The 12,206-nt window shown below is 40.7% G+C and overlaps 1 protein-coding gene across 3 annotated transcripts in view; it reads left to right on the plus strand.

The window, feature by feature from the left end:
- LOC104548359 (myosin regulatory light chain 2, smooth muscle minor isoform) overlaps window positions 1-2,878 on the plus strand; it is a 5,598-nt gene extending 2,720 nt beyond the window's left edge. For 2 of the 3 annotated variants that reach the window (XM_010194359.1, XM_010194357.1), the window contains one exon: window positions 2,646-2,878. In XM_010194359.1, the coding sequence (XP_010192661.1) occupies window positions 2,646-2,818 (173 nt within the window). In that variant the 3' untranslated portion in view covers window positions 2,819-2,878. The remainder of the gene's footprint in view (window positions 1-2,645) is intronic. The other variant, XM_010194358.1, reaches the window with a different exon arrangement.
- The last annotated feature ends 9,328 nt before the right edge of the window (window positions 2,879-12,206 follow it).

Here is a 12,206-nt window from a genome sequence, read left to right on the forward strand (position 1 = left end):
ACAGGCTTTCTGTTGGTAAGGCCTTTTCAAATGTTAATTGACTTCCTCCCTCTCAAGGGAAATCTCTTTACCATCTCCTAGAGAAGGAAGTTTTGTTAGTAGGTTAATTATTTTCTCTCCACAGGTAGTCTGACTCACTGTGCTACAGGGTTTTTTTGTGTGCTCCAAAACAAGAGCCTGTGAATTAGGATATAAAGAAAATTATTGTTCTACCAGTTCTTTTGAACAGTAACCTTCTATATCCATGTAAACAATAAGTTACTAGTTCAGGCCTCCATGTACTGATAAGATTGACTTTATTATCTTTCAGCTCTGTGTGGTAAATGTTTTAGTGGAGTCCTAGGATGATTTGAGGATAATGGTTCCATAGTCTCTTTTATGTCTTATGCCATCCTCAGATTTTAACCAGGAAACATGATAGTTATGCTGTTTTATTGATTTTTTTATTATTATTCATAGTAGTCAAAATGCAGTCTTGAAAATAATGAGTAATGCATTTGTAGAATCCATATTACCTTACCTTTTACTAATTTTATTCTCAAATTTGGCTTCTGATCAGTTTGTTCCTTTTAAAAATGAACAAAAGCATTTCCAGCTATGTCAAACCTTTTTCTTTTTTAATTTTTTTCCCCACTTCATAATCTTTATGTACATGTGTGTTATGAGCCTCGTTTTCTACCTCTGCATCAGTGCAGTTCTTTTAAAAGAGAGTAATACAAATCAGATCCTCTTGATAAGGATAAGGTCATTGTACTTGTTGGTGTTTACTTACATTTCCTATATTGCCAGACTGGTTGGGTATATTGCTTCAGCAATACTGTCATATGAAATCAGTGTGAAAGCTGTGTGTGTCTGCACTTGGTGTATTTTCCAGCTGACCCTTGATCCTGCATCGTTTCTGTTTTGTGCTGTCTGCCCCAGGCTGAATCTTAATTAAACCTTAAATTTTGCTTCATTAATTTATTGCTTCCCATCTACATTGAAGCTGTGTGTGAGGGAGAGGAGGAGTACTGTTTGCTTTACAATTCTGCACTGCCAAAACTTTCAGTGTATTCCTAGTCTGGCAGCCTCATTCAGTGTTTAAACACCTAGCAGTTCAGACAGAAGCAATTAAGTCCTTGAGGCTAAACTTGCAGCACCAAAGGCCTCACATTCTTTGAATACTAATCCTTGTGTCACCTCTGTGTCACTGCTTGCTTTCTGTAGGACTGCAGAAGTAGAGAGCCTAGTCTGTGTAGCTGGTTTTTTCCTTCCTTTACGCACAACTGCAAAGAGACAACTGCAAAATTTGACCCCATTAAGAAGGGCCTAGCTAAATAAAACATTCTCACTGCTTTTCGAGTAGAATGTTGCCGTTACCCTTCTTCATTTGGAGTCAGTAGTCAAGGGCTTCTCTGCACTGGGATATGATGCTGGTTTAATTGGCATATGTTGTAACACGTCTTTTTTTTCCCCTTCCCTGCAGCATACACCAACCCCATGCTAATTTGTTGTGCTCATTGACTATCTTTTGGTCCCCTGATTACCTGTGTGGTTTTCTCTCTCTGATGAACTCTGCTTGCTTAAGTTATTCAACTCTCTTTCTAAAACAGAAATTTTATTTTCATTTTTTAAAAAATCACTTTCTAATTGAACCTACATCAGTTGATGTGGGTGTTTACTTATGATTTCCAGCTGTTTTGCACAGTTGTTGTATCTTTTTTTTAATATACTTCTACCTCCTATGTTCTGTTATTGAAATTTCTCTAACTAAATTTCAGTAACCTTTTTTTTTTTCTCAAATGGAGCAACTATTGTACATTTAAAGGCATAGTAGGTCTTATTTAAACATTAAACAATTTCTTTATTCTTGTGCCTACCATATGCATTCGTTTTTTAATCTCTAAACTATCCTGAAATTATTTGGCAGCTGGTGGTTCTGCCTGTCTATTGAAACTGAACAGCATACTTAGCAACTGCTCATTTTTATACCTTTGTTAATTTCTTCCAAAATCTTCTGCTAAAATTTTAGAGTAAAATAACTTAATATATTGTACCTTTTTTTGACTAGCTTTTCCACTTCTACCTCTCCACAGTAAACGTTCTTCCTCCCTCCTGAGTTAATTTGCTTAATCCTGCCTGAAAGCTTTCTCAGTTATAAACTATGCCGGCAGTTCACTGCATCCACGTAAGCCACCTTCAGCGACAGTATTGTGCAGCACCGAAGAGCCATCCAGCAGTTATTTAATCCCCAGAGGAAACCAGTTTATAAAGGACATGCAAATATATCTAATTAAGTCAAGAAAAATAGAATTCAATTAAGAGAGCAGCTTGTGTAGTGAAGACTAGTGGTAACAGGAACTTGTTTTTCCACTTTGAGCTGTTGATGATCAGTAGAGGGAAATGGATACTACAAGATCACAGCAGATCAGGCCCTCTTTTCAAAAATCTGTATGAAATGCATCAAACTTTCCGCTCTGCTTCCCCTTTGCATTCAGGGAGTTTCTTTAGAATTCAGTTGTATTTTGGGCTCTTGGTGCAAATATGTGTATTACACGCTGCATTAGTTAACTGCATGTCTGTTGGGATGTCTGTATTACTGCTTTTAAAGCCTCGACTAAGAAACAGCTTCCCTTTTGTGTTTCTCTCCATATATCTCATTCCAGGGTTCATCCAGGAAGACTACCTGCGAGAGCTGCTGACGACAATGGGAGACAGGTTCACAGATGAAGAGGTGGATGAGCTGTACAGGGAGGCACCCATCGACAAAAAGGGGAATTTCAACTACATTGAGTTCACGCGCATCCTGAAACACGGGGCAAAAGACAAGGATGACTGAGCAAAGCTCCTGATACCTGCAGATAGCTTCTTCCTTCTCACACCCATAATTTTTGTTTCTCAGGATCTGTTTCTTCTGTTTTTTTCTTGTTGGGACCTTTTGCACACATTTTTAACATTCCAGCTTTTTCCTCTGTGGACTCTGAGGCTGTTCAGGCACACCTACACCTGTGTAGTAAGACTGGGAATGGGCAGGGAGAGAGGACAGTTTACACTGATAGAGATTTAGGGACAAAGATCTGTGAGTGTGGAGGCCCAGGTAAAAATGTCAGTGCTACTCATCCTAGCTAGATTTTAACATTTTTAACAGTAACTTTTCAAATAACAGTCAGCTATATTAAGTACATCATTAATATTTTCATGCTAGAAGTGAACTGTTTATCTAATCTTATCTGTAAATATTTCTGCAACCAGTTGTCATTACCTATTTTTGCCTTAATATGAAGCATAAGTCACTTAAGCATACTGATTTTTGTACTTCAGCAACTGAGTACTTCACTTACTACTGTGAGCATATACAATTAAGAAACTCCCATCCTTCAACTTTTGGTGCATTGTAAATTAAATATTTCTGTCCTAGACTTGCACATTAAAAAATTTAAATCTTGTGGATGTAATTGAGGGGGTATTTTACCACCTTAGCGCCTCCATCTCTTGACACTGAATACAATATTAATACTGGTTTTTAAAAACTTAGATGGTAAACCCTAGTATTTTCTTAAAAAAAAGATACCATGTGTGAGCAAAATGGTTGAATGATGCCTCTTACCAGATCTGCAGGACTGACAACACAGAATTAATTGCATTTCATTGCAACCATTTATTTTTTCTTTCTTTTCTCTTCCCATCTTTTTTCAAAAGCACTGTGAGAGTGGGGCTGGATGAAGAAGGAAGGTGTGCTGTCTCTGTCCTTTTATTTCTGAAAATGCTATTCTTGCTTTCCAAATGAAGCCCTATACACTGTATTTTTCAGAGCTGCTGAGTGGTGCTTCGGGTGTGTGAGGAGGTGGCATTCCTTGTTGTTCCATTTCCATAATTATATCCTCTAGTTCTTGAGATGTGGAATCCATAGCAGGTTTGCTACAGTACTCTGAAACAACTTTGCTGTAATCTAAATATTTGTGGTTCTGGCTTTTTCGTCTTGAGAAAAAGGGTGATCAGAGTTGCTTCGGTCACTTCTAGGAATTACTCTGTTACCCCTTAAGAATTTAGGTTACCAAATTGAGAAATGTTATTAGGCTGAGAGTGTTTTGCTCTTTCTTGGTAGGCTGCTACTGCAGACTGAAATTCTAATGAATTTCATTGGAGGACAGTGATTATTCATTTTAGAAATACACTGTTCTTTCAGGAAGGACCTACCGGGACTGTTGCCTTTTGGGAAGGACAGTCCCAGAAAAATCAGTCACTGGTACCTGTAAGAAAAAATTCTGAAGCTTCTGCTCTACCTCAGTCCCAGTTACCTTTGCAAAAGAATGAGGGTTGTCTGGACACGTAAGGGACCGCAGGGTGCTAACAGCAGGACTACAAAAAGTATGAAAGATGCTGAAAAACGGGAGGAAAAGGGTTCGAAAACCTTTCAGAGAAGACAGAAGAAGAAATCCAAATGCTTCAAAAATAAGTTTTCTGTCAGTTGCTGCATTTTTGCTGAAAATACTTACACTTAGAGGGGGCAGGGATAACAAACTCGAAAAGGAACTTTTGTAACACTGTCAGTGAAACCGGTGTTGCCGTGCCTGAAGGAGGCGAAGCCGGGCAGGCCCTCCCCAGCTGGGGCAGCCTCCCCGCTGCCCTCCGCACGGCAGCCGTGTCTGCAGCGCCGCCGGGCTTGCCTGTCAACTTGAGGGCACTCTCCAGAGCCATCAGTAGGTGGCATTACAGCTCCTAGCACCGACCAGGCTGAAGGGCGAACGGCTCTCAACGGGTTTTTGGGGTTTTTTTCTTTCCTGAGTCCCAAACAGCTCATTTGGTGCAGCGTACAGAGGAAAATACGGTCAGTTCCCACAGAAGCTCTGCTCCTGCCGCAAAGACTGATGCTGTTGGGATTTTTCAAGTGGCAGCTTTCGTATGCACTGAATTTTGGCTGTTTAATCAAATTCATTCATTACAAAAGAAAGTGAAATGCAGTATCTGCAAGCTGTTGTTACAATCACATATGTACAAACACACGTGGTGTCTGTTTGACAAAGGCTGGTGGTGTAACTCAAACCAGGTACACTGCTCGAGCATTTCTCAGGTCTCAGTAAGCACTGTAGTTGTTTAGTAAGATTAGCTCTGAAAAACTCCCTCAAATTAAAATTTATATGTTTGCATAACTTTGTTTACACATGAAAGACTAAAACCTGTGATATAAACTGAACTGCTGGGGCTAGGAGAGAGGCAGCTCATATTTGCCTATAGCAATAAATGCCAATTTTTAATCCCCAGTTCTTGCTCATGGGCCAGGGCTGCATTGCTGTATAGCAACACCTATATCCCATTTGGTCTTGTGATGATGAACTGAAATTCACTAGCACTGTTGTTGCCTTTGGGAGAATCTTTGTTTTACTCTCTCAGGGTTAATGGCATTTATGCTCTGATACAAACTTGTCAGAGAGACTGATAAAAATGGACTTTTGGTGGGTAATTGAGAGGCTTGGGATCTCACTTGTAAAGATATTTTAATCCCCCAGTCACCTCTGATGCAGAAGGTGCCTTAAAGTCTGTGTCTGCCCAGAACCAGTAGCACTGGTATTATGGAGTAGCTGCAGTTCTCAGACCTGGCAAAATCAGTCTCAGTAAGAACCACCCAGAATCTCCAAGTGTTTCTACTCAAGTGGGTCATCAGAACACGAAGGCATTTATGGTGAAATGCCTTTCTCCTTTTATTTTTTTTAATTAATTCAGTTGTTTTGTAGCTAGGTCACTTGAGTGGAGGGCTGGAACAATGTGCCTTGAATCCTCTCAGCTAGAAGGGTCAATTAAAAGTAGGTCTGCAACATTCAGGCTGGAACCATCACAACCAGCTGTGTTTCTTATTGTGCTGCTTTTTTCTTCTCTCTCGGTGTTTTTTTTTTTGTTTTTTTTTTTTTTTTTTTTGCAAATGAAGGCGTTTAGGCAGTGATCCCTGCAGAAGGAATTAAAGAGATCAATTCTACCTTAAGAAAGACCTTTCTTGCTCTTCAGGATGAAGTTCCCAAAAGCTATGATTCACAAGTGAAGCTTGTATGCTTGCTTCCTGTGGTCGCAGAGGCAATGGAGCTGAACCCTAAAGGAGTTTTACCTTTTAAACCGTTTCCTCTCCAGGGCTGTTTGTGAGAAGCAGTGCCTCACCAGGGAGCTGTCTCGCACATCCTGTGGTTGGTCTGACACCCCCACATGCACTCCCTGTCTGTATCGCTAATAACTTGTGCAGGTTGTCACTGCCCTTACTCTGCTTTAACGCTGATCATCCTTGAGTAGCTCGGCTGTCTCTGTAGCAGGGGCAGTCATTTTGTTAAGCTGTGAGTTACAGCCCTGACTCGTTACCAAGAGCAGCGGTGACTCCTCACTTTCTCTTCAGTATTTCTCGTTGATGAGATTCAGCAGATCCTTATTCAGTGCACTTGTTTTAATAGTTACTAATTTTAGTGCCTAGCTTTCCTGGATGGAGAGAAAGCAGCCTCTATCAATCTGGCAGGCATGCCTCACTCTGAATAGTACCAATGATGTCAGGCATTCGTGCATGTCATCCAGACACCAACCAGTGGATATTTATTATGTCAGCATCCAAATGTCAAATAGAATGATGCTTGGTCCAAACAAACTTGAAAGTCTTAAGGGAATTCATATCACCAGGGTGGTAGTGTCTAAATACTAGGCACTCGGTGTGACCTTTGTGGACGGTTTCCTAGTGGCAGGCATAGTTTATATTGCTATTCAAATAACTGTAGCGAACTGCTGTCTCATCTGTGGTTCCAGCATCCCATTGCTTAAGTATAAAAATTGTCTTAGTAGCAGTCATTAGCTGTGAAAGGCAAACCTAACTAAAATTTCCATGTAATCATCACGAGATCAGAAGTGTCATGTAAACTATTTGAAAATATAAAAAAGCATTCACACAGCTTTTAATAGAGATGCATACCAGTCCCAGCAGGCTTCTTGCAGTGCATAGATAAGAGTTGCAAATTAAAGATACTTGCAGCTGGAAACTTCCTTTCCAAATAACCGCAGGTCACTGTGACATTGGAAATGGTTTCAAAAAGCTACAGTGAGACCACAATCATTGCCCGCTGCCCCCCTCCACTTGCACACATACAAAAGATTTCCTTGAGAAATCTGCTCAGCTCTATGCCCCACAGTCCTAGCAAGCTTCAAAGCTGTAAGGCTGGAGTCAGTTAAAAGGGGAGCTGACAAGTTTCATGTTAGCAAGATAAGCTCGTGAACTTTGCAATACATTTTTGGAAGAGAATTAAATGGAATGAAATTACTTGTAGTCAGTGCTTGCCTGTTTTACTGATTTAGGGGATAAGTTACTGTATATTTATTAGAAGCTGAGATATATGTTGTGCAAAACACAAGCTGTAATACTGTTATTGCTATCCTGTTGGCAAACAGGGCAACTTGGCCATGAATCTAAACCCTTCTACTTTTTGTGCCCTCCTCTGCAAATTTTCAGTTATGCAGTTTTCAGTTGTCAGAAGACAATGTTTCTTTCAGATGTTCTTTGACCTTTTATTGCAACTGATTTAACATCAGCTTAGAATTTAACTAACAATAACTACTTTCTCTGCTGTAACGTATAGGTATGCAAACCACATCTGTCTTGCTGGTGTTTGTTACCAGTGCTTTTTAGCACATCCATCTATTCCATGGCCTCTTTGCCCAGGTGAGGTAGAGAACAGCAGCACCGCTACAGATGTATTTGGGGATGTCTTACCACAGGCAGGACATCCTTCCTAAGAGAAAGGAGGAGTCATCAAACTTACACAAAAGGATGAGTAAGGAATACACTGCAAAAATGCAGATCTCTGATTCACTTACTGCAAGATGACTGTGGGCTATTTGAATCTCCAAAGAGGAGGATATACTCTGGCCATGTAATGTTAGTTCTAACTGCACGATTAGCAGAAACCCTACTTAGTAGCAGCTATAGCAGAATTTGGAGGCAAGTTGTAATGTGGATAGATCAGCAGAGAGTGATGAGGCTTGTTGGAAGAACTTTGTTTTACTCTGTTCCTGTTGCAAAGCATGCAGCCTGGTGTCCCTGAAATTTTCTGCCCCAAGCTCTGGACACAGAATTTGGGTAACTGAGTAGCCATCTAAACTAATGAGGATTAAAATACCAGATGGAGAAGATAGGGGCTGAGGCACTGATGTATTTTCTGATGCAGCTGATCAGAGATAACTCTCCAGCTGAGATCCCAGTAGACAGCCTTTTGCAAAGGCTGGACACCAATGCCTAGTCAGCTCTTTAGGTAGCTCCTTGCTTTGGCAACCCACAGCAGCTCTTTCAAAGTTCTGTTTTATATTTGATGTTTCACTCTCTCTCTCCCTGCCTTCCTGTCCTTTATGCAGGCACTTAAATGCTTTCCACATGTCAGGGGCCTGCATCTACCCCTTCTGTTACAAGCTTTACACATGCCCGAGGGTTGAGGTCCTCAAGCAAGAAAAGCATTCCCTTCCCTGCTTTGTGTACCACACCAAGCAAGAAAGGCATTCCCTTCCCTGCTTTGTGTACCACACCTTGGGCCTCACCTTCAGATAAGATTCAAAGCAGGTAATAAGCTGTAAGGGAGGCTTTGCAAATTGTGATGAGTAAAAATCCAAGCTTGTCCGGGAATAAGGAGTAATTCAGTGGCAGCTTTGAAAATGCTGGCAGTATCTGAAAGAGACATCAGTATCTCAGACAATTCAGGCTCTTGGCTGAAAACACAAATTCTTGTGCACATCCCTGGACACACAGTCATAGGGCAGCACAGGACAAAACTGTCATCTGAGGGCAGTAGGGAAGTGTGTGAGGAAAATAGGAGGCTGTTTTGGCTGACCTTCTTACTAGTGATGCCTGGAAGATCTTACCCTCTGCCAGGCTGTCAGGGCAGGCAGTTACGACTCTTCCACCACGTATCTCAAGTATTTCTATGAAAGAGCAAATATCAAACAAAGGGGTGCTGGCTGCTTATTTTCACAACCACTTTCCAGACTCCAAGGGTACTTTACACCTATGCGGCTGATTATGGATTATTCTTACCTGTGACAGATTTAGTGCTTGCACACACCCTTATCAGGAATGTTTTTGTTACCTACTGGTGATTTTTAAAGTTACTATAAAAGCAAGGAAAGCATTTGGGAGACGCTGTTATTATGAACAGTTTAGGGTGTGTTTATTTTAGTTATTTCTTCTCATTCCAGTCCCTCCAAGCCTCCCTGAAGACTATTCACAGGCTTTCCTTCTACAGGGAAACTGTACCGAATTCAGTAAGGCTCACCTAAAAAGGCCATTTCAGCAACATTATGCAAGTTTCCAATATTTACCTTTACATACCAATACATAATTCTGGCTCATTTCCTGACTCTGCTATTCTTAGTTTCGGGTGGGTTTTTTTTTAACCTTTTTTTTTCTTTTTTAAAGGTACAGTTTGCCTGAGTTTCAGCCTCTGATCAGTGTTACATTAATGACTTTCTTATACAGTTTGCCTCATTTCATCTCAGTGGCAGTTGAAATTTTCATTTGGTGAATCTCCTTGCATTTCTCTGCTATATGCAGCTGATGTCAGACACCTGTGATATCTGGGCAAGTTCTTACATAGTCCACAAAAGTTTGTTTCAAGTTTTTGTTCCCAGAAGCTATGGAGAAAAGGACTGTATAAAATCTGTTTAGAACAAAAGTTGGCTGGGGGTAGGCAGTGAGAAGTTTTACCCCTGGAAATAAAACCAATGTGGCACAAAGGTATTTGTAATATGGTTTCCTTTTAATGAATCTTAGCCACTTAGTTGACTGAAGACATTAAATTGGTCTTTCCCAAAAAATAACTTTCAACACAGAAAATTAAATTGCTTAAGATTATTACACAGCTATCTGAACAATACTTCTAGTGTCTTGTTGCTTTTATTGCATTTTTGCCCCTGGCATTTTGTATGTAATCATGCAGACACCATGAGACATATTGATTAAATAAATTGGGGCCCTTTGCACAGTACAATCTTGTTTTATATACTCTTACACAATATGGCATCACTGTAGCCAAGTAATAAATAAGAGCAGAGTTAAGATAGAAACTTTGGGCAAAGCTAGTCTGTCCTGTAATCCATAGTCTGAAGCAGTTTGGACTTCTGAAATGAGCTACATCTTTATTGTGAGACAGACTCTTGAGTTGACTTTTGTAGCTATTTACTATTAGGGTGCGTGTATTTCCTCTTACTACAATGAAAAAAAGCTGGCTGAAGAGCAACTTCTGTGTTAATGCTCACAACGCTCCCAGAGCTCCAGACAGGTGAGTAGGTCTCTCTCTGTTTGTACAATGTGTAGCAAAATGGGTGTGTGTGTGTGTGTGAGGAAATATAATGTCTTAAGGGATTTCCAGAATAAAAGTAAGAAGCACTTTTCCAGTAAAAGCTATGTTTGAACATCTTCCACCAGGCCTTCTCTAATTCATCAGAACATCATTTTCACCTCTGGCTTTGGCTGGGCTGGTTTAGCAGCTTTCTGCTAGCATTGTTCTAGATAAAAGGTGGCAGCCAAAATACTCCAAGGGTGCCTTATCCTTTCTTATCCCACAACCTAACAACAAAAGGAGACAATTGTACCTTGTTTGCTAACTGCATGCTGTGCTTTATCTTGCATTTTGACTTACATTGTCATCAAGCTGCTAATCATCATTCCATGACACTGTCTGCACAGCTCCTCCATGCAGCTCTTGGCTGCATTACGCAGGGATGGTAACACAAAAGAGCAAATGCAAGCGTTGGCACCTGTCTGTAACTGCTGTTTAGAGGGAAGTTGTTCCTCTTGCCAGCCAGCGGAACATCAGATCTCCAGGCCACTAAATAAATGCTATTATATTACATCATCTGGACACCATATGGTCTGCGTGCTGATGACTATAGCTGAGATACAGCCTTCCAAGCAGTCAGGTGAGAGAGCTGGCTGCCAGCCTCAGTAGCTGTCTGCTTTAGCAGCAGTAAGGCTTCCACATTGGTGTGTTGTGAAGATAATCAGGAAAAAATCTCTCATAAAGTGCCAGAAAGATTTTGTTTCCTTGTGAAAGCGCTGAAGTTTCTGCTGACCTTTCCAGATATGGATGAAGAAGTAACCTAGCTGTTCAATGCTAGTGGTGCTGCACAGCCCTCAGGTCTGCACCCTAGTATAACTGCAGCTCTAATGCCCCTTCAGAGAACTCATCTTGTATTTGGATGTCCAAAACCATGGCTTCAATAAGCTCATCTCATCTTGTGTAGCTTTTACTATGTCTTGCAAAAGAAGTCCATTCTATGTTGAAGTCTTGCTTTGGCACCGTGCTTGAATGGACAGAACAGATGCATGATCATTGCTAGAGGTGGCTAGGTTAAATGTATCAGCAGATTAAGTCCTTCCACGCAGAGAAAGAGGAAATTAGGTCTGAATCAATTCCTAGAGCGGTGCAAATTAGTGAGCTACTGAGAGCCCTCAGAGAGGTTCCCAGAGAGCCTCATACTTAACCCAGGTAATTATAGCTGCAGGTGACTATGTAAGCGTGAATCACATTGGTCAAAGTAGTGCCGAAGCCTCAGCAAGACTGGTTTTATAAGCCTAGGAACTGCATCCAACTACATTTTATTGCCCTCATTGCCAAGACACCCTCAATCCTTGCACTAATGGCTAGCCAGGGTACAGCATGTTGTTGCATTTAAAACATCTGCAACTGGGAAAAGCTATAGTGGCCAAATCCTAGTATGTGGATACAGATCCATACAAGTAAATCCCATACTTATACAAACTTGACAGGCAAATTTTGGCTCGGCACCTGCAACTCACTTTTTAACAAGTGAAGATCGGTTTCTATACTAAAGTGCTCAAAAGGAACATCTGTTTTTGAGAACACAAGATAAGTAAGGTAACAAAAGACTTCGTCATCTATGAATGTCCTGTTCAGCATGGACAGAGTTTTGCAAAGGAACTTAAAAATTCCAGATTTCAATCCATGCTCAACTTAGGCTTTGAACTCTGAACAGTGAACTGTACTTTCCTGTCCTAATTGCTTACAAGTCTGATTGTCTGGACTGGCCTTTAATTTTTATTTTTTTTCCAGAAGACTCATAACATATCTAATGACATCTAATGAGCTGAACAGCTTCATTGGTATTTCCAGCCTAAAGCCACATGCAGTCTACAATGTGACAATGTCTTTGGGCCTAACTCATGTCCTGCTCACAGAATCACAGAATCACAGAATGTT

The sequence above is a fragment of the Mesitornis unicolor genome, unplaced genomic scaffold (assembly GCF_000695765.1).
Source record: "Mesitornis unicolor isolate BGI_N332 unplaced genomic scaffold, ASM69576v1 scaffold13811, whole genome shotgun sequence".
In the NCBI taxonomy this organism is placed as follows: Eukaryota; Metazoa; Chordata; class Aves; order Mesitornithiformes; family Mesitornithidae; genus Mesitornis; species Mesitornis unicolor.